We start from the raw sequence: 27,781 nt of genomic DNA, 5'->3' as shown, positions 1-27,781 counted from the left end.
AGAACGAGGTAATATCACCTCACCCATATCCAGACCACCGATAAAAGCGATTCGACTCGCTCCAGATAAACAATCATCAAGCAACCTTGAGGCACAGCCACACAAAGGATACCCTTGAGCCTAGAAGAATCTTTGAGAACGAGATGACATCTCCTCACCCATATCCAGACCACCGATAAAGGCGATTCGACTTGCTCCAGATGAATACCCATCAAGCAACCTTGTGGCACACCCACACAATGGAAACCCTTGAACCCGGAGGAATCCCCGAGAACAAGATGACATCACCGTGCCCATATATAAACCAGTACAGCAGCCACAGACGGCAGTTCAGTTAGGCTTTTCCCTGAAGCAGGCAACTAGCCCACTTCCCCGTGAATTTTCTGTACTGACAATAAACTTATATACTGAAGAAAATAAATTTCCTCTGTTATCTACAACGAGTTTCCATAGGCCGGGTTACGGTCACAATATAACCTCCTGTCCTATAATGCTTTAAATATAAATGTTATATTAAATGAGGTCGTGTCCATTCAATGGTCGACTTCTTAGTTGCTACGACAACTGCCAACGCGTGTTTGACAGTTGATGTTCAGCCTCGTGTTTTTGTGATGACTACGCCTGATGATAAGCCGGCTGTTATGGACGAGTTTTCTTATTTAGAAACTGGCGGATTCTCATCAGAACGTTTCAAAATAGAAGTGAATAACCTTCCAAAGTTCTACGGAATCAGCGTGAGTGATATAAACAAATAAACAACATAACCTAAAAAATAAGTTTCGATCATACAGACCTAGAAATTAGTGGCCTTTCATCCTCAGTACTTCTCCATTATTAGAATCGATGAGATTTAACATTATTTGTGTAAAATTTCAGGAATTTAGGAAACTTTTGACTTCAAAATTGAAGTTAAATCCAGTGAAAGTAAAACCTCCACATAAAAAAAGTAAATACCTATTCGTCTGCTTTCCGAACGAAGACGAAAAAACCAAAGCAATATCCCTCCTCGATGGTTATCAATGGAAAGGCAGTAAACTCGTCTGCAAGGTAAAAATAATCTTAATAGACTGGATTACGATGATGACCACATTTGTTTGATTAATATTTTTATTTTGAAGACTGCTCTTCCGACGCCAGATCCTCTGGTAAAGAAGAGAAAATCAGAAGCGGCAGATAGTGAAAATTCTGCTAAGAAAATTGACACCAGATCGCAAGAAGAAAAATTGAAAGATAGTTCAATTCCTTATTGGAATATAAAATACGACAAGCAGGTTAATATCAATTAATCTACCGAATCATAATAATAACTAGTACTAATTATATGTATGTAATTCAATTTTAGGTGGAAATGAAACAAAAATCGATGAGAGATGTTCTTCTTAAATTAGGCAACGAGCTTTGGATTATGAATAAAGATCTTAGAGATTTGATTTCAAAAAAAAGGAAAATACACGACGGCCTTATATGCGAGTTCGGACCAATTAAGACTGCTCCAAAAATAGAAGAGTATAGAAATAAGTGTGAATTTACAATCGGATTTGATATTGAAACCAATTTACCAACTGTCGGCTTTAGATTAGGAAGTTATGTGAGCGGATTCACCGGCGTTGCTCCCGTAGATAATTTGTGCCATATTCCCAAAGAGATGAAAAAAGCTGTTTTGGTAATTACGTGCGAGTTTATTTGTATTTTGTATATGAAATTCAATTCCTTGTTTTAATTTATGTAAAAGTTGTTTCAAGAATTCGTCCGTTCGAGTGAATTGAAAGCTTATTCACCAGAAGATCACAGTGGATTTTGGAAGCAGCTCACCGTCAGACAATCGGTGCATAATAACGATTTAATGTTGATCATATCGTTATGTTCCCAAGTTAGCATCTTTATGTAATGTTGAATGTATAGAATACAATATTGCGATACGGCTGTTCTAATGAAGTGTGTTTTAGGATCTTTCTGAAGAAGTTATAAGCGATTTGAATAAATCGTTAGTGGAATACCTAACCAATGATAATGTCAAAGAACACGGCATAAAATCCATATACTTTTTGAGACTACCAAAACGGTATAATACATAAACATATTTAATATAGAAATCAATACTTAACCGTTTGCCTGCGGCCGTCTTCTATGGAAGCTTTGGGCGACAAGTCTGTAGCGCGGCTGTCTTCCATAGAATTTCTGAACTTTGCACGGGATTTTGAGCCTTATATGCGCCTATTTCAACTGTTTTAAGGTTCAAAATTGGTTGAATATATTACTGAGAGTTGAATGCCATCTATTCAATTTGCTTAAAATGAATATATACCAGTCAAAAAATTAGTTTTTGTGGAACCATACTGAAACCTCGTTTATGTGACGTCACGTCTTCATACAATTATAAAGAATGATTATTTGACGATTAATCCAAAACTACGAGATATATTATGTATTTTATTGTTTAAAATAATACTTTATGTGTTAATTAACATAACTGGTTACTTGAGTAAATATTAAAATCTGTATTTAAGGTCGAAAACTCGATTGCCAAATTTGCGAAAAAGGTGCCGCGTACAGGGCTTGTTCGCTATATTTATTGCCGCGGGCAAAGGGTTAACTTATCTGTAATTGTATTTAAATTTTGTTCTCGATTTGTAGTAACCGAGATCACTGTTGTTATAAAAAATTAATAAATGATTAACTATCATCTTTCAGTACGGGATTTGGTGTGCCAACTCCCAACGTAGAACATCTTTTTGGTGAGACGCATATCTTCGACTATATACACGGACTTAAGTTTAGAATATCGCCACAGTCTTTCTTCCAGGTATTTGCATCGCATTGTATATTTTATTTATTTTACATAGACACAGTATCGTTCGTGTCGTGATCGTGTACAGACGTTGATTACGTGTGTGGCGATTTGGACAACGAAATTGTAACAATTAAAAAATTAAAAATAAATTTGTAATATATAATTATGTGTACGTTCTAAGTGTATAATAATGGCATCAGAACGCATAAGTGAAGTAATAACAATTGAAAAAAAAATTATGGACATTTTGACCACAAAAACTAACAGTATATCAAATGACAATAAGACATTTTTAATTACATCAGTAAAAAAATTAGTTGAATATATTTGTGAAAATGAAAATAATGATAAGGAACAATTTTTGGATGTAATATGTGAATTAAGAAGTGAATTTAAAAATTTGAAAAACAATATACAAAAAGACATAAATATAATAAAAACCAACAGTGAATTAAACATTTTAAAAAGTGTAAATAAGAGTGAAAATAGTTATGCAAATGCACTTAAGAAGAATAATAAAGACATAACAATAATTGTTCCGAAAAAAATCCAAGAAACGGACAAAACAAAGGAGGAATGCAAAAGTTTAATAAAACCAAAGGAACTAAAAATAGGAATACAAGGGGTTAAAAAAATCGGTAAAGGGGGCATTGCTGTAACGTGTAACAGTGCACAGGATAGTATTAAATTAATAAAAGAAGTAGAAAATAAATTAGGGGAGAATTATAATGTTAAAAGAGGGGAATTAAAAAATCCCAAAATTAAAATTGTAGATATGTCGGAGGAACTTACAAGTGAACAGTTGGCTGAGTGTTTGATGAATCAAAATCAAGAAGTTATAAATGATGGTGAACTGAAGGTGTTAAAAATATGGAAAAGTAGAAAAAATAATAAATATAATGCGATAGTGGAAGTAGATTGCAATACATTTAAAAGATTTATTGAAGATGGAAAAGTAAATATAAATTGGGATAGATGTAGGGTTTTTGAAGAAATTAATATTCTAAGATGTCTAAATTGTTACGGATTTAATCACAAAGCGGTGGATTGTAGAAACAAGGTGACATGTGCGAAATGTGGAGAAGAAGGGCACAAAAGCGAGGGATGTAACAATAAAATAATAAAATGTAATAATTGCTTTAAAAGTAATAATAAATTAAAATTAAATTTGAACACAAATCACGGACCGTTGGACACTAAGTGCAGTGTATATAAAAGAAATATAGAATTAATGAGAAATAGAATTAAGTATAATAATATATAGCAACCACCAAAAGGTATCAGTATAAATGTACAAAGTTTTTTTGCTCACAAGGATGAGGTTTGGAGTTTAACTGTAAGTCAAAAACCATTATTTATAGGTTTAAGTGAAACGCATGTAACTAGTGATTTTGAAGATTTTGAGCTGAATATAGATGGATATTGTGTTTTGAGATGTGACTCTAATTCTAGACATACGGGTGGGGTACTATTGTATTTAAGGGATGATTTAAGTTACGGTAATGTAATAGTTAATAAGGTTGATGGTGAGTTTTGGACAATTGGTGTGGATCTGCTTGTGAATGGAGTTACTGTGTTTTTGCTAGTAATTTACCGCTCTCCGAATGGTAGAAGTGGAAGATTTCTTAAATTTTTAGAAGAATTGAGTGAAAGAAGTATAGATGTGAGTAAAAATATAATTATGTTTGGGGACTGGAATTTTAATTGGTTACAGACAGAAGAATTTTATGTAAAAAAGTTGAGAAATTGGGTAAATGAATTGGGTTTTAAACAAAAAGTGACGGAAGCAACGAGAGTGAATAATTTATCAAGCTCTCTCATTGATTTGGTTATAACAAATATAATGGATCTGCGGTGTGAGGTGAAAGATGTACCGAGAATAGGAGACCATTCTATTGTCAACATGTTTTTGGGACAGCGGTTTAGTAACGGAGGACTTAAAAATATGCAGGTGACTGAAAGAGAAAACATTGATTATCAATTGATGAATGAATTGTTAAAGGAGTGTGTATGGAGAAAGGATGGTGATAGTGTGAATGAAATGTGGGAGATAATGTATCGTAATATAACATATTCTAAAAGTAAATGCGTAAAAACCACAAGAATCATGCATAAGCATAAGCTGAAACCTTGGTTTACCAAGGAAGTAAAGGAAAGCTTAGTTGATAAGAATGTTAGTTATAAAAGATATAAAATTATTAAGGCTATGGATGGAATCCAATTAGAAAAGGCTTGGTTAGAGTATAAAAGAAAGAGGAATAAATGTGTGAATGTTTTACGTAATGCGAAGAGGGATTGGCATGAAAGAAATATTGATGGTGCAAAAAAAGATCCCACAAAAATGTGGCGAATAATTAAAACTTTGATTTCCGGGGGAAAAAATGTTTCTTTGAATGAATTAGAAGTCGAGGGAGTAGTATATAATGATAAAGAGGATATGGTTGAAAGATTGAATGAGTTTTACATCAATAGTGTGAATGATATAGTTAATTCAATACAAACAAGGCATAATAGTGTGAATGATGATATTAATTTGGGTTTAAATAAGTTTGAAAGGTTTAAATTAGTGGAAATGGAGGGATTAAATGGTGTATTGAAGGGCATGAAATCAGTTTCTAGTATGGATGGATTGACTCTAGATATTTTAATCAACACTTGGGACATGGTTGGACCTCAGTTACTGAAATTAATAAATGAATCGTTAGAAGTGGGATCCGTCCCGGATGCATGGAAGGTGTCTACTATTGTACCGGTACCAAAGGTTACGGGCACACATAAAGCCAGTGAAATGAGGCCCATCAATATGTTACCAATTGTTGAGAAGATGCTGGAGGAAATCGTTATGATTCAATTGAAAGAGTTCATTAGTATAAATGATTGTTTGGTTGTGGAACAGTCTGGATTTAGAGTGAAACATTCAACAGAAACTGCTATCCAATTGGTGGTTTCTGATTGGATGGAGACGATGGATGAATCTAGCATGGTTGTTGGAGCAGTTTTTCTAGATTTTAAGCGAGCGTTCGAGACAGTAGATAGGAATATTTTATTACAAAAATTATATAAGTTAGGAATAAATGGTATAGTATTAAAGTGGCTTCAATCATACTTAAATAATAGAAGGCAAAGAGTAAAAATTGATAAGGTGTTATCCTCTGAATTTGTAACACCTCATGGAGTGCCGCAAGGGTCCAAATTGGGACCCTTATTATTTATATTATATATAAACGATATTGTTAAGGTAATTAAGATGTGTAAAATACATTTGTTTGCAGATGATACATTGATATATATAATTGGAAAGAATGTTGATGTAATGTCTGAGATTTTAAATATAGAATTAAATTATGTGAATGACTGGTTGTGTGAAAATAAATTAAAGTTGAATGTGAATAAAACAAAAATGATGTGGTTGAATGGTAAAAATAAAAATATATTGAATGAAATTAGAATTGATGATAAGTTAATTGAAAAAGTTGAAAATATAAAATACTTAGGTGTATACATAGATTCAGGACTAAATTTTAAAATGCACGCTGACTATATAATAAAAAAAATGGCTAGAAAAGTTGGTGTATTATGTAGATTAAGAAATATTTTAAGTAAAAAAAGTAAAATTTTAGTGTTTAATTCAATTGTCTTGCCACATGTGGTTTATTGTGCCACTGTGCTTAATTTGTTTAGTGGCCAAGATTTAGAAAAAATGCAAAAAATACAGAATAAAGCTATGAGAGCTATTTTGAATGTGAGTAGATTTAAGAGTATTGGAAGTATGTTAGATGAATTAGGATGGATGAGTATTAGAATTAGTCTAAATATTAGTACATTGTCTTTTGTTTATAAGTTAGATCATAAGTTATTACCTAAGTATTTTGATGATTATATAATAAGGAATAGAGATAAACATAGTTTTTATACTAGAAATAAGGACAAACTAGTTGTAAGTAGAGTAAGAAAGAATAAGACGGCTGGGGGTGTTTTTCACAGGGGTGTGCTCATGTATAATGCCCTCCCTGAGTGCGTCAGGTCTGCTAAAAACATGGATGCATTCCTGCGAGGTGCGAAGAGACACCTCTGTGAGGGACAGTACATATAAGTTAATTATAAATTTTAGAGTTAAGTATAATAATTAAGATGTATTTTTTTTTAAATTAGCTTGATAGCTAAAATATATATAAATAAATAAAATAAATATACTAGAAAGGCCTAACAGGTAGACTCCAATGCGCCTTCCTAGACAATTAATTACATACATTGCAGCATTTTTATTACATAAATCACTGTATTTCGATAGACTGAAGAACACGAAATTAACAGTTAATTAATTAATGAATCCATAGAGACTTTTACATAAATTTTTACCTATTATACATAAATCAAATTCAGATATTTGTGACAGCGCGTAGGATGATTTTTGCTAATTTTATGGAGGAACCGTTTCAACAATGAAATCAGATAAATTGACAAACTCTGATAAGAAACGATCGTCTTGGAGTCACAAATATCCAAGTCTGACTAGTAGTATTAAAGGTTAGTATGGAATCGAACCTGGTAACTGCTCGGTCCTAAACATAAACGCAACCACCGAGCCATACTGCTGGTTAATATAATATATATATATATATATATATATATATATATATATATATTATATTAACCAGCTGGTTAATATATATATATATATATATATATATATATATATATATATATATATATATATATATATATATTTATTAGTATATATTTACTTTATCTATGTACGTAGTAACAATAGATGAAGTTTTGTGATCATGTGAAAATTCGAACTCGAGATTTTGACTGATTCGAACTCAGAACCGATCACTGATCATGTTTTCATGATCTAGAAAAATGTGTGTCTGCGTATTTTGGGGATTTTTTGAACACCATTATTCCTATCGAACTGAAATATAGTATCGGTTACTGAAATTCTTATCGACACGCCGTAAATTTTTTTCAAATTTTTAAGTTGCCCGGAAATGGTACCTCCCCTTATAGGTGTCCTCTTTATTTTAAGTTTTTGAATTCAATTATCCCCCAAACCACTAACTGAATCGGACTGAAATTTTTTCACATGTAATAGAAATAATAATTTTTATAACTTTATATTTTTTAAATATTTTTATCTGAACCGGAAGTAGTACTTTTACTCTAGAGAATCGAGGTTTTTGATGTTTTTCTCAGAAACCTTTTGATTTATTGAACTGAAATTTCATATTTAGAAATTTAAGCGTAATACCAAGTTATGTAGAAAATTTGGTAAGCATCCGTCAACCGGAAGTGGCAGTTTAATCTTGTTCAATTTTTTATACCCCTTAAACACGTGTGATCTTCACGAAAAAGTATAATTCTTGTATCAATGTGATGAAAATAAAAAAAAAATCACTTAATTTAATAAACCGGAAGTGGGATTTTTTCCTCTTAGAAGAGTCAAAAATGTTGTGACCACGATTCTATCCACACCCCTGAACATATCAAGCCGAAAATTTATATTTGTATTCTTTATGTACTAACTTAGAGCTGATAAGGTTTTGGTCAAAATTCACAAACCGAAAGTAGCATTTTTTTTTAAACAATATTTAATTATTTTATTTTGAACTTTTAAATTATTTTGATTTTCTTTATATTTAATGTGTATAATAATTATAGTGATTTTAAGTATTAAAATAATTTCGAACAAAATCCTACAACCGGAAGTAGAACTTTTTTCCTGTGAAAGTTTCCCTACATTTGCGCTCAATTTGCATCGAAAATGCTCTCATAACCAGAATGTGTATGCTTAATTATCGAATTTTGTTTGTGACCTTATATTCCTCAAATACATAGATAAAGTCCACATTAGCATTTTTTATTTCGTTTCGATTTTCAAATAATACAAAATAAATTCTTTGTATCATTCAGGTAAATACAGGAGCAGCGGAAATTTTATACCAAAGTGCCATTGATTTATCAGATTCCCAAAACAATTCTACCGTCATTGATATATGTTGTGGAACCGGTACTATTGGACTGTGTTTTTCCAAGGTGACTATTTTTATTTAACGCTCAAACAATGTTCAGAATGTATTTTTAATTGATTTATATATATCGTTGCAGCATTGCGATCAAGTATTAGGATTGGAGATGGTTTCAGAAGCCGTAGACGACGCTAGATCGAATGCCACATTCAACGAGTGCAAGAATGCTGAGTTTTTCTGCGGCAAAGCTGAAGATATTCTGTCTTCGGTTGTTGCTAGAGCGAAAAACGAAGATGTTATCGCCATAGTAGATCCACCCAGATCAGGCTTGCGTCAGTATTATACAAATATTTTCATCAATCAATCAATTCCGTACACAAGGAAACATTTGAATCATTATGTATGTAATAAATATTCATTTTTTATTTAAAGATATGCGTGCCGTGGTGCAATTACGTCGCATACAAAATATCAAAAGGGTTGTGTATATATCGTGCAATCCAGCAGCAGCGATGAAGAACTTTGTCGACTTGGGTAGGGCCAGCTCTAAGACAATGCACGGTGATCCGTTCTTTCTCACGAAAGCGATAGCCGTCGACATGTTTCCCTTTACAAAGCATACCGAAATGGTTCTATTGTTTGAAAGACTCGAGGCAAATATATATTTCGCACTTGTACTATACTGTTTATTGTAAGATTTTGATTATAAATTTACATTACAGGAGGACGAGCCGACGGTCACACCCTCTGAGAGTTCGTCGATTACGACTGAAAATGTCGACGTCGAGCCTAAAAATGTACCTTCAAATTGTGAATAACAAAGAATATACGTGTATAACTATATGCTTCTTCTTTATTTTTTATTATTAAGCTATATAAAATGTAATATCGATATAAATCATATAAAATACAATATCTACAAAATTCTAAGAATAAATATTATACTCTAATACTGTTAATTACAAATTAATAGCAGCCATCTAAAGATTTACAGTTTTATGCATAAATTATTCTTTGACTTGTTATAGGAAAAGGATTATTCCCACTAATCAAAAGTGGCATCTTAGGGTATCGTTTCTACTATTGGACTTTTTATACCAGGGCTGTGGAGTCGGTTCAAAATTTACCGACTCCTTCGATCTTTTTTGCCAACGAATAAAATTATAAGTAATAGAAATAAAAGCGATATTCAAAATATAATAAATTAAAGGAATGTAAAAAATCACTAAAAATATCTTGAATTATTGGTAATGAAATAGATATCAATATAAAGTTAGTACATTCATAGTGTATGAGTATGAATTTATTAAAAAAACAAATAAATTTAATAATATAAAATAAAAGAACAAGGAAACAATCGGTTTTGGCCACAAGATATCAAAATACGTAAAATTCAACGATTTTATTTATAATGTAATTTAAATTCATGATTTTTATAAACGAATTTATTAGTGGATTTATTTCAATAAAATTGGAGACTGGTTGACTGGTTATCATAATAAAGAAATTAATAATAAAAGAGTCGGAGTCAGTTGATCTTTTACGACTAAGACTCCACAGCCCCGGTTAATACATAATACACACCCATTCTTCATTTATGTTTCTATCACATTTTGGTACATATATGTATATAAAGACCAAAACATTATAAAATATATAAACACAGCGACTTAAACATAAGCACATAAATAATATAATAAATTAAATTTGAATCAGATTATTTGGAAAATATCTGAAGAAGCATCACAAGCGACAGGAGAGTTATGCTGATTGTGGCGTATGATGCAGAACTTTTGCAGGTTGATTTGTACGAGGGATTGTTTTCGCAATTGAGAACTTCGGACGCCTCTCTCATCATTTGTATAACGCTGTTGTATAATGATTTTCCGTCTTTGGAACATTCGTTATTGCACAACGAGTCGATGCAGCTGTGAAACTCATCCTTAGCGCTGCAAAAGGAGTACATATCATAGTTAATATAAACGAATGTTTGTTCAATAAGCGCCATATATACTTTTAGTATCATATAATTCTACCAGCAAATTTCATTGATGGTTTTATTCACGGCGGGATCTTTTTGCGTGTCCGCAACTGTCATTGCATAAGTATTTTGGCATTTCTTCCATTGATCTGCTATCTTTTCAAATGTTTCCTTCTCGTTCAGATAATCTAAAATGTAATTAAATGCACATTTGAGAAATGTTCTCTATTCAACTATGGAATCATTCAGACATTGCTCAATACAGATCAAATTAGAAGCACGTGAAAAATTATGTGAACATTACTCGCAGGAAGAGGTACAGACAATTTTTTTGCAGTAGGCGTATGATTTGAGTGAACATAATACTCTTTATTAAAACAGATGTTTGTAATGTAAGTAATGGGCGTATATGAATTGATAAATTGTACCAAAAATTTATACAAATAGATATTTATATGACAAGTTAGAAATTATTTGATAAATGAATGCAAAGGTGTCAATTCCGGACCCTATAGGTCACTTTTATTTTAAATGGCTAGTATGTATCGTTCAGTATAAGGTTTCGCGACAAATCGCTCACGGACCTAACAATCAACTACATAATGCGCACGACATATAGCTCACGGACATTACACTCACAGATAATAGGTGTATTCCGGTTTTCATATTTTATCAGTGCGATTTAGTAACTTTTCACATTAACCCTTTGAATGCTGATAGCCGATCGGCTTTGTGCCAACAAGTTCATGAGTTTGAAATACGCCGATAGGCGTTGTTTTTGGAATATGTAAAAAATAAACAAGAATACTACCCGCTATGCCTTTTACAGGTAGCATTGAACATGTCATCCGTGTCAATGTTTATAAAGACTGGTTTATACCGAAATTTCTGAATTTATAACCATAGCAGAATTTGCCGATGTAAATCTCTAACTGCTGAGTATTTTAGATTGTGAGCATTACATTTTGTATGGAACTAGTTTTGGAAAAATGCATTCATTAATAGGCTTTTATTTATTTTATAATGTTGCAAGATGTATTAGAGAGTCTAAACACACCTTTAAAAAACTTCGGCGGTACTGATCTAGGGTTTTTTTGGATTAGCTACAATTTTTATACCGACTTTCTATTGTATTTTTAAATAAGTCTAGTTCTAAATTTTTCAGTGGCGGGCTTCAGCACTCAAAGGGTTAACATTGTTTAACTTCAATTGACATGTGAATGGATAAAACACCGATAATAAATGAAATTTAAAGGAACACAATGATTTAAAGATAATTAACTGGGATGAATTATGGGGTTCAGTGATTATTGGTCACAAAGCGCTCGCCCAAAAGTCACTAAAATCTCTATAACGGAACATCTGGCAGCCGAAAAGTCCATCATACTAACGATAACTATCATGCTAACCAGATCTTGAGTGCCAAATATTCCGTAGTCGCGATTTACATGACAAAAATTGTCTTTTGGGCGGTCGCAATGTGCGTGATAATTCAATTATCGAATTATGGAAATATTGAGTCTGTCCGGTTTATTACATTGAACAATTAGGTATTGTGGAGGTTGTGCTCAAGGATACGGAATGTAACTATTGGAGCCTTTGGTAGTGTGGATGTACATATGTTGTCACAAAGATTACTCATCTATTGAAACACCCAAATCACGGACTTCCGAAGCTGTATATTAAAATTACAGTCATTATGCATTCTACTAATGACTCCAAAGGTTGGAAAATCTCTAATCTATACATATTATACACATATATTTAGAACTTGTGTACTAACCATTTTTAAATGTATCGTTTGTGCACAACGTTTTCAAAAATTTCATTGACTTATCCGTCAGCACGTCAAACTGTATTCGTTCAATTCCAGAAATACACCGATCTGCCCACGAAACTACGCACTTATTATATTCGTGGTACTCTCTGAAAAGAAAAAAAAAGACAAACACAAAATTTAACAATTAACATTGCCCTTTATGATCAAAATATCAAAATACAGACCTGCAAAACTCTGAAATTTTATCTTCGGAGACGGGAAAAGTTTCCACTTGGGGTGGACGTGTGATGCAGTCATCATGCTGTGTGCATGTTAAAACTGATGCTAAACAAGATAAACCGATAAGAACATTAAAATCATACATAATATATATTACGGCATGGCAGTGTAATAAATTACGTAGATAAATTATACTAACTTGCTAATACAATCACTATGACAAATTGAAAAATCATCACTCTGTCGCCTTGAAAATAACAAAAAAATTAGATAAAAGATGTTGAAAAGACCACAATGACATGCACAACGGTGTAAATTGAAATTTGCCTTCATGCAAATACGTAGTTACACAAGTGTTCAATGGAATATATTGCTGATGTTTTTCAATTGCAAAATCTTATTTTAGAAATATATTTACATGTATATACCGATGTACATATGTAATATGAGGCATTGTAATGTGTGAGCAGAAGCATTTTGATTGCTTTAAATTTTGGGGCATAGCTAATTGTTTTCAAAATATACAGAAGATTACAGTAATGTAGTAATAGACTTACTACAGTAATTCTAATAAGATCTCAATTGGATTTTCAAGCTAAAAGTGAAATCGTATACGCCCTGCTGACTAATAGCATTCATTAGGAACATACTAGTATTTTGTCAACGTAATTTTTCAATTCTAAAATCCAAATACTTAAGAGGGCTGTACACCAGCGCTTTGTCCATACAAACGTATTACACTTCTCTCTTCCTCAATAATGGCACTAAAGAAATTATTTTTTAATATGCTATGGATATCCACAATTGGCATGTTTCTGTGGTTTTATTTTTTTGATTAGTTATTTTTTATAGGAGTTACGAGCCGCCAAACATCTATAAAATCACCTCTTTTTTACACCCACGAAAAGAGTCCGGCGTGCTTATTTAACGGTTGATTTAAAAAAAAATACGACCACACAAACATAGGAAATATCTTTCTCATACCGATGATGAAATTTTTTTTTAAATTGGTCCACTTTCCGAGGAGAAAACTGGAGAATACGAAACCTCGATTTTGTCGATTTAAAATACGTATTATCTGGTCGAGGCGCAACTGTCGCACTCACTCAATATATATTGATATATATTGTTGCATTCACTCAATATTTATACCGAAGAAAGGAACTGCAACAAAATTAAGGTTTCGGGTATCCAGCCAGAGAAATTTTATATTAATAGAAGTGGCTTTAGACGTTATATTGTTGTCAAGTGACGATTGTCCACAGACAATCCTAAATAATTTTAGCATCAGTCGTATTTGATGCTTGGTGCTCGACATATTTCCGATAAAACCTTATCTGTTTGTTTATATTACTCGTAAGATGGGCAAACATCGGTAAAAATTGCACAGTGCATTCAAAAACACATATTAAACTACATGGGATATATTTTTATAAGTATATTGATCCGATTGTGTTCTGTGCGTTGTAGCGTATTTATAGAGACGTACCGCGTAATATTGACAACAATTATTTATTCGTAAGGGCCCTTCTATTATTATTACATTTCTCTGTATCCAGCCCACTTAAGACTAGAACTATTAGTTTTGCTTATCTGTTTGTTTGGCTGATTTTCGGTATAAAACTTCATACATTATAGATAATGTATAATATACCTACATATGTGATTATATTGACTTAAATAGCACGAATTATGTATTCATTTAAAATTTCCATTTACACCTGTATGTATGTATGTAAGTATTGGAAGTACATACATATGTAGGAAATAAAAAAACTACTACACTACATATATTTACATTAAACTTTTACATTATTTAACTATATAATATAATTTATATGGTAATTAGATTATTACGCACATTGCGATCGCCCGAGACAATTTTTGCCACGAAAATCGCGAATACGGAATATTTGGCACTTGATTTACGGAATATTTGGCACGTTTGTATGACAGACTTTTCGGCTGCCAGATGTTCCTTTATATGTACATACATATATGTAGATTTTGGTGACTTTTGGGCGAGAGCTTTGTGGGCAATAATCACCGAACCAATCATACAGTTATTAACAACATTGAAACAGGCAGTGATATATCAATTATTTGAATTTAAAATATCTATAATCTAGACATAAATATGTACATATACCTATTTACAATTTGAAATACTCTTTATAATTGGAAATGAAAATTTATAGGAAATTTATATCGAGGTTAGAAAATGCGCGCGTTCATAATTCTAATCATCTTTGATTGGTCAATTGGATATTGCATTAACCAATCACAGCAAAGGTTCTTAGCAACGATGCAATATTATGAAAATAATTATCAACAACGCACTACTTACTTTAATGGTGATAATTTGACTAACTGCTTGGCGCAAGTGTGATCGTCATAGCAGACATAATATAAAAATAAAATCCACAGGGCTGTGGAATCGGAGTCGCAGAGTCGTGGCATTTCAAGCGGAGTCGGAGTCGTACAAATTATTATTTTGAATAAAAATACCAATAATTTTATTTTACTACCGCCATCTACATATGTATAAAACTAAAGACTACATAGACGACACCCAGATTTCAAATTTGCAAGCTTCAAACGCTTCTTAAACGATATTTTATCTCTATCGTAATGGCGGAGGATGTATTTACTTATATTGATGACCAAAATGAGCAATATGGCAAAGTATGAAAACGATCGGATGAGAGGCAAATTTTTTCCTGAATTGTAATCGTAAGTGAAGCGTAAAGGAGGTTTGTAAAAATCAATCAATCGAATTTTTTATTATTTAACTAGCTGAATCCCGGCATGCGTTGCAATGCCATAATAACGCATGCAATTCCCGTTCCCGTTCCCATTGCCGTTCTCGTTCCCGTTCCCATTTGTCGGAAAAACGCAGGTAGCGAACACATTTGAAATTATTGCGTTGCAATGACACTCATTCCCGTTCCCGTTTTTTTTTTCACAGTAATCTTCCCGGAAATGCACACAACAAATCCTGAAAGTTTCATCGTAATCGGTTCAGTGGTTTAGCAGCCTATTCGAGACACACACACACACACACACACACACACACACACACACACACACAGACATTCATTTTTATTTATATATATAGATTTAATTAATAGTATTAAGATCAAATATAGTCGATTCGATATAGCGTGAGACTTACGAGAACCAAGCATGCTGTCGCATTCGTGCAATGTGTTGTAAAATTGAAAGGACCTAAAATAATTATTTTTATTAAATTATTTCTTATTTAACTATATAATATTATTACAATATAATTCAATGCAAGGTCCTTAATAATATTACTGTAAGTTTTGCTGTCCATAGCATGACGTTGACAATTACTTTTATAGTCTAAAGAATATAAATATCCATTAATATAAAATATATAGGTACGTATTCCACAAATAAATTAATAATATCAACAACTTACGTATGTTATATTAAAATTTTATTTATTTACATATTTTAAAACACGAAATACGAACTCAAAATCTACAAAAAAAAAAGTCAAATTCTACCGACAGCTATACGCACGAACAATGTTGTATTTCTTGACCAAACTGCAATGCGAAACTGAAACGAAATCTAATTGGCCATCGTGGGCCGAGTGGGGGGTGAATGCGATAGCATGTACATTTTACGAAAGTTTTGTGCTAGATCCACTAGTAAATTGAAATCTAATAATTTCACTATAAAATCTTGAATTTAAATTACATTACAAATAAAAGGCTTGTATTTTACTAGTAATTATTTTTGTCAGTATTTATATTAAATGGCCAGTATCTATCGTTCAGTATACGATTCCGCGACAAATCGCTCACGGACCTTGCACTCAACGACATAACGCGCACGATATATCGCTCATGCGACAAATCGCTCACGGACATTACACTCACAGATAAATCCTTAATGGAATTATTCGTACGTATAAAAACGTTATTTTTTTACACAAGAATTATTCCAAAACTGAATTAAGCGTATCGTGACGAATTAGCACACTATCCTACCACAGATAAATAAATAAAATATATACAACCCAGTTTAATCTCAATTTATTCACAAAGTACAGTTTATTATAATTTTTATTAATTCTTCGTACCACTAGGGATTTTCGTTCAGTGACAATTATTTTTTTAAATGTATTAATTATAAATTCTTTTGCGAACATGAAAAATTTTAATGCTTGAATAAATGCTCCGCAATTGAATCAAATATCGAGACAGGTATTTTCAACTGACTTTGAAATATTTGTAGGCGTAATATCGCGTGAGCGATATGTCGTGCGCATTATGTAGTTGATTGTTAGGTCCGTGAGCGATGTGTCGCGGAACCGTATTCTGAACGATAGATACTGGTTATTTAATATAAAAAATGACCTATAGGGTCCGGAAGAGCGTGTGATGAAAGGAAATGTGACGTCCGGTGATCGTTCTATTCTCTATCGATTTTATTTACATTTTTGAAATATGTAAATAGAATACAATAAAATCTATGTTTTTTCAACATATGTTTATATAATTAACAACGGTTAATTAAGTATTATGCACTCGAAAAAAAAATGGTTGACATTAGAAATTGACAATAGTAAACCATTTTATTTTGGCCGTAGAGCAACCTGACCGCCGTCCCTTACACATAACACTATGAATGTACATACCTACGTTTTGTTTATACCTATTTCATTACCAATAATTTAATAAATTGGGTTACATGTTGATTTTTAGTGATTTTTTTTTTGTATTTTGAAAATTGATTTCATACGTTGGCAAGTTGAGTCGATTTTACTAAAATCGTGGAGTCGGTAATTTTGAAGCGACTGCACAGCCCTGAATTTTTGGTAATATGTATGTATGTATGTGCAATGGGAGGCCTTTCGCCCCTACTACTGTGTTTCGCGAACCGTGAAAATTATAATGCGAAGCCATTCAATTAAAGTTTTTTTTGTGTAAAAAAAAGTCCAAAATTTCAATGTCAGTTCCTTCACCTACATAAATAGGAAATGCTATATATTGCTGAGCATTTTCAATTCAATTTATTGGCGACAAAATAATATTGCTATCAGTTAAAGGAGCACTTGAACATACATTTAACCAGCAGCGTGATTAAATTTAGTGGTGAATGTTGAATTATTTCGTACTTGATGTTACGAGTTCGAATTCCCGCTAAGTCTCGCTGTTAGCCAGACCTTGATTTGTCTAGGTCGATCGTTTCTTATCAGAATTTGCCAATTTTTCTGATTTTCATTGAAACGATTCCTGTAAAATTGGCGTTTCCTTCCTAATTTTCTGTTGCGAACCTTTAGTTATTTCTATATCTTAGGTTTCGCCATATTGCTCACCATAGATGTCTCTGTGGTTGTTTATCGAATATAAAATTCGTATTGTTACATGAAAGTTATTCATCGTTATTTATCGTATTAATACGATGTTTGTAATATATGTATACTGACCATAGATGTCAGATATTTAGATTTACATGTATCTATGTAATAATTATGTGGAACAGGAAGGTGCATTTGGGGCCTACCTGTTAAGCCTTCCTGGTATATTTGTATATATGCATATGTGAAAATATGTATGTAAAATAAAAAAACTTCATGAATATCAACAAGCATAATTCTTATCTTTTAATTTTAAAAATCTAAGGTAGCCAACGAGTGAATTCAGGCCAAAAAATTTACATACATAATACAATATCAGTAGCAGTAGCGTCGCTAGGTCAGTGCGGGGAGTGCGGTCTGCACCGGGTGACACCAAATTATTCAAATTGAAAAACGCTTATTCGACATATTATTTGTATGACGGTCCTCGAGCGGCTACACGCCTCGTTGCAATTTATGTATATATACAGTTTTCTGTATTTATACAGCTACTGCGAAATCCGTCTGGTGCAGCTATATATAGCATCAAATATAGTAACGTCATTTTGGGGGGGGGTGTAGGCAGCCCCCCCCCCCCTAGATATGAACGAAACTATTCATGTTGTTTAATATATTATTATGAATTTTAATTAAAATACTAAACCAACAAAAATAGAATACTGAAATTATTTAGAACACTGTTAGGTATATGTACATAAAAACGACGATTTTTACCAGAAAAATAATGTTAACTTCCACATATATTTTGTAAAACTCGTTTATCCTTTAAAATTATTTTACTGTTAATTTTATTGATAAAAATATATAAATAAAAATAATGAAAGAAATAGTTAAAATTCATATATGGACACTCATTTTATAATATAATATATCCCCTAGAAAGTCATTCGTAACTGATCAAAAATTTTGCCCCCTCTGGGAAAAGCTGAAATGACGCCCCTGATCAAATATGAGCCATAATTGGCTTTTTTTTAGAATTCCTGAGAAATCAGTGTACGTACCTAAAGGTAAGAAGATTAAGGGCGAAAACACACAGTAAGGAACTTGGAACATGGTTTTTTTGTGGCATACCCAGCATATATAAATGGCACGCCCAGCACACACCGTCCCAAAATCATCCCCTGGAGTGTTTTCGGTAAAATTGTATCCTTGCTTGACAGTGGTGGATAACTGTGTATCCCATATTTGAAGAAATGTAGGCGAACCCCCACAGCGGGGAGCCAAGCACACGACGTGTCGTTCTTTCCTGTGTGATTTCGCCCTAACTGATTCAGTCAGACGGAGATGCAATCCAGAAACAACTTGTGAACTTAGCTTCTCTTTTGGCGCTTCTCTCTCGTTAATCATAAAAATTAACAAATATTAATAAATAATAAAAAATATTCTTTTTATGCGACACCACCCCTAGCGACGCCACTGATGTATGAACACACATATGATGATATGAGCTAAGTGCTTGTATAATCTAAGTGACTGTAAAATACTGGCAAATACCTAAAACAGAGTTTCCCAAAGCGATATTATTTTACATTTTAAAGAATAATTGTGACAAATGAGTTGGTTACATTAAAAGTATGTACGTATAAGAAATTGTTGTTACCTTTAATACCGACGCTAATATTTACGCTCAGAATATGATCACTCAGTAGGGTAAGCGCTACATTCATTGGCCATTTGTATTAAATAAATAGATGCTGCCAAGACAAATATCCAAAAAACCAGTACTGTACTGTACTGGTAAAACCAGTACGAATATTATACATCGCACGGCAGTGCCGATGTATAATATTTCTTTCCGGCCATGTTGCATTTTTTATTATGTGATAGTATCCTATATCAGTTTGACATCAGACGCCTTTTAAACAAGTCGATTTATACGTAAGAGAAAATTTTCAAAATGGATAATGTAAAGAAATATTTACGGCATATTATTTATTTTATTTATTGTTATAATAAACTATTTTTGTACCCGACGAAATATCAACGCATGGGTGTTATGGCAAATTAGGTTATTAAATAAATAAAAATTAAAAGAAAAGTGTCGGTCCTGTGTTCAATCCGCATGCGGTCGAAGTTTTTTCAAATACCTTTTAAATATATTTAATTTAATATTTACATTTAGTTATTCAATATGAAAAAAATGGTGAAAAATATTTACCTACCAACATATAAACAATATAAAAATAGATGGCGGTAAATGCTCAGAGACATAGCGCCGTCTATTAGAATAAAGCAGTGGTTCTTAACCTGGGTTCGATCGAACCCCAGGGTGAGTCAGTCTAAGGGGTTCGGCGGAGTTCAAGACCAATGGCAATTCAGGTGCCAATTAAGAAGGATTCCAATTAAAAATGGTTCGGTGAATGCGCATATGAAACTGGTGGGGGTCAGTACCTCCAAAAAGGCTAAGAACCACTGGAATAGAGGAAACATTGGTAGCAAGCAGTACATATAGAAGTTTTTTTCTATATGTACTGTTTATAAAAATTTATATTTAATAGTTTAATATGGAAAAAACCGGTAAAATATACCTACCTACTTACATATAAACAGTATAAAACACTAATATAAAAATAAATAAATTAATTAATTAAATACATTTTCAATAGATGGCCCTAAATGACTCAGAGACTAATTTGCCTAGAGGAAACATTGGTAGCAAACAGTATATGTATATAGGAGTTTTTTGTTGGTCTATTATTATATTCGTGCGTTTTGTTGGCAGTGTTTTAACTGTGACGTACATATGTCGAAGTGCCGCCTATTTGTCTAGAGGAAACATTGGTAGCAAACAGTATATATATAGAAGTTTTTTTTCTTTTTTTATTATCGACATTTTTTTGGCATTGTTTTAGCTGTGACGTACATATCGATGTCGAAAAATAACGAATAATATAGTACGGCGAGCGTTATCTGACACACACACACACAGAATAGCGGTAACAATAACAAACAAATAACAATAACAAATCAATGACCAATGTGATCTGACAGGTTGTCCCAATGCATCACACCAGTCTTACAAAAAAAAAGAAGAACAATAACAAATAAGCAATCATTCAAATAGACTCGTGTTGAATCTCATGAAGCTGACCAGTTCATCAACATGACAATCAAACAGTTCCAAATTATAATATGTTATACGAGTTTAGGAAAAGAACAAGTGTAGGAACTGCATAAAAAAGCATTAAGGACGTTTATTTGGAACGTGCTTTTGCTCTCCAGACAGTTGAGAAGTGGTTCGGAAAATTTCGAAACGGTAGATTGAACAGACCTCTGCCATTGATGATGACATTGTGAGTTTTTAAGTCGAAAATTCCAATAAAAAAGGATTACAACCGAGAAAATTCATTCGAGGACGAACTTTTATATTTCGTCAACGTCCATGGCCAACATCTTTTTTATCCTCCACTGCGTAGTAAGTGGTTATAAACAAGTAAAAAAAATATGTTAATGCGGGAAAAGTTAGATACAGTGCATATGTATTGATATATGATCTTATATGGGTTTGGTGCAAACGATCGAAAAGCGCCAGACAGATTGAACCACAGATTAACTGGATGGCTGCTTTAAACGCAATTCTCGACTTCACGAATGAAAAATTGCACATCAGATGACGAGTTACCTTTCGATGTGCACAGATGCAATTATTAAAATAGTAATTATTAAAATTGAGTTGGCGAGTTTTTAATAATTTAATAAGAAAAAATTCGGAACTAAAATATCAGAAGCACAGAACATATACAGGGTAGGTATGTCGGGACTTCGGGTAGATTTCGCTTAGTGTAAGTGCGAGCAGTGCGCACGCATAAGGTACACGTACAGTTAATCTGTGGTTCAGTCTGTCTGGCGCTTTTCGATCGTTTGCACCGCATCGGATCTTATATACCTAGGTATTATATATTGACTTATTGATATTTTATTTATTTATAGATATATACATGTAGGGATGATTTTTAAACGAGCCGAGATAGAGTGTGTGTGGTATGCATGGGAGAGACCGGATGCGTGTTGTTATGGTCACTTGTTGGAGAACGAGCCCGAAGACATGTTATAATAAATAGTTCTGACTTAATCTGTGCGTTTCGCTTGGAATCCTTCACATCCGGATCCTATATACATATATCAGGAAGGCCTAATACTCAATGCGCCTTCCTAGACAATGAATTACAAACATTGCAGCATTTTTTATTACATAAATCGCTGTATTTCGAGAGGCTGAAGAACACGAAATCAAAAATTAATTAATTAACTATGACTTAATTAATTATCTATGAAATTAATTAATTAAAGAGACAACTATGGATTTAGACTTGTACATAATTTTTTACATATTGTGACATAGCAGGTAGGATGATTTTTGCCAATTTGATGGAAAAACTGTTTAAACCAGAGAAATGTTATAATAATAGAAGTGGCTTTAGGCGTCATATTGTTGTCAAGTGAGGAATGTCCACAGACCTTTTCAAATAATCGTATTTGATGCTTGGTGCTCGACGTATGTCCGATAAAAACTTCTCTGTTTGTTTATATTACTCGCAAGATGGGCAAGTGCATCGTTAAAAATTGCACAATGCATTCAAAAACACACAGTAAACAACATGGGATACATTTTCATAAGTAAATTGATCATTTAAGTAACATATTATTCAATTAACATCGTAGTTTGACAGTTGTGTCATGGCGATCGTGCCCGCTTTCTACATAAAATTTCAGGGGTGGCACCAGAGAAATGTAAAAATATATTTTTAAATAAATGTAAAAACATTTCTCTTAGTGGCGCCGAATACTCAATTATATTAATAACCAATTATTTATGTTTAATTAATATAAACATCGTTCATTTTATATTATACATATTTTTGTTGAAACTATACATTACACGTTAATTTAAGAGTTCCCAAGGACAGACAAATACAAAAAAGTGACAAAAGAAACGGATTGGCCACCAACGCCCAACACCACCATATACTCAAATTGTAAATAAATCTATATCAAAATAATACTTTAATTTCTGTAGTGAATATGTGACGGCCCTGATTATATTCCGTGCGTTGTAGCCTAGTTATGGAGACGTACCGCGTATTATTGACACAATTTTTTTATTCGTAAAGGCACTTCTATTTATATAACATTTCTCTGGTTTCAACAATGAAATCAGATAAATTGGCAAACTCCGATAGGAAACGATCGACTTAGAGTCACAAATATCCAAGTCTAACCAGCAGCATTAAAGATTAGCACGGGATCGAATCCGGTAACCTCTCGCTGCTAAGCATAAACTCAACCAGCGAGTCACACTGCTGGCTAATGATCATTTTTTCCAATCAAATAAAAAGTTTGAAAAATAAATAAAAAATTTAGACGCATTTCGATTTGAACTTTGTAACATTATATCAAATGACACATTCGAATTGGTGAACAAGTGTTTAATGAATAATGAATTGAATATTGGAATATGACAGATTTGCGTTATTTTATTCATTGGAAAATGCAATTAAAAACATTTCAAAGCGGATTCATTCGGTTCCAATGAATCCATAAGTTATCAGCAGTTCGATCACTGATAATAAAATATTTAAAACACGAGTCATATCCAACGCTCGAACAAAAATAGTCGTTATGTTGTTTGGTTTGTTATCGAACTAATGGCATTACAGATATTATATAGGGCTACCAATATTTGCGTACATTGAATGAGTACGATAGAAAGTCATAAAATATTGCACACTTGTGGAAAAGGCCTTCGAAACAACATTCATGAATATGATCAAAACTGTATTTGTATTACTTTATTTCTATACTACCAGTGGCGTGCCGTGAAAATCTCCCTGTTTTTTTTTATCACAGCCTTATTTTACGTAAGCGCGATGAATGTCTGTCTGTCTGTCAGTTTGTCTCGAATAGGCTACTAAACCACTGAACTGATTACGGTGGAACTTTGGGAAGATAACTGTGAAAAAACCTCTTAAAAATAATATTCGTAATAACGATTTTACTGGCGCGAAAGTAAAGCTATCCTCCCGCCTTCAACGCATCACGCCGCGAGTGTGTCAATAATCGCGCCGCGCCTACCTCGCACTTGAAAGTGCTCGGGAATTGCCCACGTTATTGTAGCATTGCAATGCATGCCGGTTTCACCTAGTTTTACATAAAAAATAAATTTAATTCAAAAATTGAAAATGATAAAAATATTAAAAGCAAAAAACAATAAAAAAGCGGATAGATTATCTGGTGAAATATCAATATGATTGTTGAACAAATTCAAACAACGTAAGACTCGAGCAATTGGTGAAAAAGTAAGAACATTAGTCCTAGCTTTTACTTTTTTCACCTTATTTTTTTTTCAAAAATACGATACATATTTGATTTTTAATTTGCTCCATGGCATAGGAAATTCTGCTTTAAATTCCGTTTAAATTTTGTTTGAATATAGTTTTCTTTAATAAAAAGCTTGATGAGAAATGGTTTCGGCGATTAACAAAAATAATTGTATATAATATGTACCTATGCGTATAAAAAACAGTTATAGTCGACAAAACAAATTTAAAAGTCGAGAAAACGAATGTCAAGCTACTTCAAGTCGATAGAACGAAGTAGACTTTTTTGTATAGGATGTGTTAGAAGAGTTTTTTTCCTCGTGTCAGACAGAAAGACTGCTTCGGAAAATGCATAGCTGTTGAATGGTTCCCGGAAAGATGCACTAAACTGCACTGAATAGTAGCGCAGTGTCGAGGAGTCATAATTAGAGGTAGGACCGGAAGCGCGCCGTCTATTGTTCCATTATTGTAAATGATTTGTAAAAAAGGTTCGGAAAACCTTTAACAATGCATTTACAACATGTGAACACGCTCTGGGTCCGCTTTTTAGTCATAATTTTCATAGGCACTCAAAAAGAACTTACGCAATAGAATTTTATGGTGACACAGCACATTTAAAGCGGCTAATCTTTATATAAATAAAGTATGACATGTAGCAATCATCCCACAGTGAATAACAGGAAACTGGATCATAAGTTTATAAATCATTTGTACGTAGTTATTTTCATAGAATGTCAAAAATTTTACCAAAATTGTACATTTATTTAACTTTCTTTAAAGTATTTTCGTTCGACTTTCATTTTAGCAAAATCCTGCCGCAGGACATCAAACTATAGTTTGATGTCCTGCGGCAGGATTTATGAATTTATGCATGAAAAAGGCACGCCACTGCTTTTTAATACTCACTCAATGCAATCAATAATATTGATAACGGCGTAGAATTGATAACATTCCACTGCTTTTAAATGCAATGCAAAAACTCGATTTGGCAGAAGCTAGTGCAACTGTTAGTAATTTTGTATATAATAAAAAATAATAGCAAATAGTGTTTTGAAAATAATTATAAAAATGAAAATTTTTATGAAAAATTGAAAAATAAAACATTATTGATTACTGTGAGTCACAATGATTGAATACTAATATATACATACAATTGATGATTAATAATAAATTTATAGTAAAATGTGATATGTACTAAGTTGCTATACTAATACGAACAATTAACTTTCATTAACTATCTAATGACGTTTATAGTCAACTATTGTTTTGATTTGAATGTAGAACTAATTAGTAAAATTCTAACAAGTAAAATATAAAAAACACATTTGAAGTTTTTTACAATTATATAAAATACTATTCTGTGCTTTATTCTTCCACTAACTTTCCTTTCATTTCTCGTTTTTGAAACGACTTACATAAACCGCTGAAATTAAGTCAGGTTCTCTTAATTTCATAATTGATCGATAAAGAGAAATATATTTACTGACCCACTTCAGAAGATGCTCGATAATTTAATAGCAGCATACATATAAACAATGAATGAGAATTTAAACAAAATTTCCCCAAATTGGAGAACAATTCAAAAAATAAATCAATATTTTATCCTTGTATATTTAAACTGATTTCATCAAAGGGCATACAAACGCGCCTTTTAAAATGAATCACACTTCCTGGCAAACAAAAATCATTGTTGACTATCTCCAAAACAATTCAAGTGACAGACACATACAAGGGAAATGTCCTCGTGTGTAATTTGATATTTAAGAATATGATTACACTCATATTTTTCACTTGATCCTTTTATAAAGTTCAAACACAATTATTCAAAAAATTCTAGGGCACAAAAAATCCTTTAACACATGCACAAAATTATTTAAATTCAAAACCCTACAATAAAAAGGGGAATCATTATAACATTCAGGGTGAACGGACCGTCACCCTACCGAGCACAAGTGCCAATATCTAACATAATCATTCTGAAGATATAGCAATACACGATACACAGATCAATAATACAAACTTACATATGTATATACTAGCAGTATTACATATACACTAGCGGTCTTTAACAAAGGTAAACAGCGCGAAAGTAGGTGAATATGTACTGAACTATGAATGAGAACATAGTGGTCCCCTTAACGAGGCCAATTACTGCAACAAAAAAGCTAACAAAGGCCATTGTACACATTTACCAAATAAATATACTATCATACTTCATTAGGATGAAGAACTTCTTTATATGTACATATCTAGCACGTTTCGTATATCTACGTAGTATAAGTTGTATATGAATACAATAACGTGAAATAATGAAATATCAAAGTACGTACATATACTCGATCTCTGAACAGGTGTATAAATATATATTAGTGCTGATCGAAATGGGGCCAGACCATTCAAAACATTCTCGGTACCGGCAGCTCATATGCCAACACCGGCAATATATTCTACTGTTACAATATAATTATACTGTTACGTAGCACGACGTGAGCTGCATGCACGTCCGATACGGAGGATGTATCAAGCGTACTATATGCATATACATTTATGTTTAGTATTCGGCAAACAGAGGCCTTAAACCAGGCATGAAACTAATTTGTAAATAATGTCGATTTCATTGACGATCTCGTAGGATTGTGACTAGTATTATTGGCATTCTTATATCTGATGTAAGAGATTTTAATAGAAAAATGAGTCGAAAGCGATTTTTTTTCGGAGAGGAAAGCTTAAAAGAGAAACATCACAGTCGTCAACAAATCAATTGGTCAGAATTTAAATCACCTTTTGGTCAGAATAAAATTCGAATCTTGGTCCGAATTATATTATTCATGGTCAGAATTACATTATTTTTGGTTAGAATAATAAAAATGTTAAGTGGTTAGAATAAAAACGATCGACAAGCGCCAGACAGACTGAAGCACAGATTAACGACACGTGTACCTTATGGTGACACGACAACTCGTTCACAGATTTTCCGTAAACCGATGATGCGCTCCAGGCATTACGTATACGGCCATCTCTTTCTCATCCCGTCTGTTCACCATGATCTCGTTTACTCTGCCATTACGTATGCAGCCATCTCTTTCACAGACCGTCTGTTATCGCTGAAAAAATGGATGGCCGTATACGTAATGCCTGGAGCGCATCATCGGTTTACGGAAAATCTGTGAACGAGTTGTCAGGTAACCGTACCTTATGTGTGCGCACTGCTCTTACTCTACTTTGTATGCTCAAAATGTTGTGCTCGGCATATTCTATTCATTGAGTGAAGGCGCATTCACTTTGTATTATATTTCTATTATGCCTCTCCAAAAAATAGTTTCACA

General features: G+C 32.7%; 2 protein-coding genes across 2 annotated transcripts; one reads left to right on the top strand and one right to left on the bottom strand.

The window, feature by feature from the left end:
- Positions 1–531: 531 nt before the first annotated feature.
- LOC143919942 (tRNA (uracil-5-)-methyltransferase homolog A) lies at positions 532–9,744 on the top strand. The gene is made up of 11 exons (XM_077442542.1): positions 532–734; positions 877–1,047; positions 1,119–1,271; positions 1,343–1,663; positions 1,733–1,870; positions 1,947–2,062; positions 2,692–2,803; positions 8,708–8,830; positions 8,903–9,095; positions 9,196–9,416; positions 9,486–9,744. Exons 1-11 carry the CDS (start codon positions 537–539, stop codon positions 9,579–9,581), a joined length of 1,842 nt encoding a protein of 613 aa, XP_077298668.1. The 5' UTR covers positions 532–536; the 3' UTR covers positions 9,582–9,744.
- On the bottom strand, positions 9,592–26,982 carry LOC143919954 (uncharacterized). Its single transcript, XM_077442577.1, has 6 exons — positions 26,932–26,982; positions 12,943–12,990; positions 12,749–12,848; positions 12,528–12,670; positions 10,800–10,932; positions 9,592–10,712 (listed from the first exon to the last, which is right to left on the bottom strand). Exons 2-6 carry the CDS (start codon positions 12,977–12,979, stop codon positions 10,481–10,483), a joined length of 645 nt encoding a protein of 214 aa, XP_077298703.1. The 5' UTR covers positions 12,980–12,990; positions 26,932–26,982; the 3' UTR covers positions 9,592–10,480.
- Positions 26,983–27,781: the final 799 nt, after the last annotated feature.

This window comes from Arctopsyche grandis, chromosome 12 (assembly GCF_051622035.1).
Source record: "Arctopsyche grandis isolate Sample6627 chromosome 12, ASM5162203v2, whole genome shotgun sequence".
Taxonomy (NCBI): domain Eukaryota; kingdom Metazoa; phylum Arthropoda; class Insecta; order Trichoptera; family Hydropsychidae; genus Arctopsyche; species Arctopsyche grandis.
The sequence above is the reverse complement of the archived record's forward strand: the minus strand, read 5'-3'. Positions and strand labels throughout refer to the sequence as shown.

Bases quoted from the DNA above. Each gene is read 5' to 3' on its own strand.
- LOC143919942 (XM_077442542.1), top strand. From the start codon at position 537: ATGGTCGACTTCTTAGTTGCTACGACAACTGCCAACGCGTGTTTGACA. The intron at 1,871-1,946 runs GTTAGCATCTTT...AGTGTGTTTTAG, and splicing joins TCATATCGTTATGTTCCCAA to GATCTTTCTGAAGAAGTTAT. The intron at 2,063-2,691 runs GTATAATACATA...ATCATCTTTCAG, and splicing joins TTTTTGAGACTACCAAAACG to TACGGGATTTGGTGTGCCAA.
- LOC143919954 (XM_077442577.1), bottom strand. From the start codon at position 12,979: ATGATTTTTCAATTTGTCATAGTGATTGTATTAGCAA. The intron at 12,849-12,942 runs GTTAGTATAATT...TATCTTGTTTAG, and splicing joins CATAGTGATTGTATTAGCAA to CATCAGTTTTAACATGCACA. The intron at 10,713-10,799 runs GTAGAATTATAT...CTCCTTTTGCAG, and splicing joins ACCATCAATGAAATTTGCTG to CGCTAAGGATGAGTTTCACA.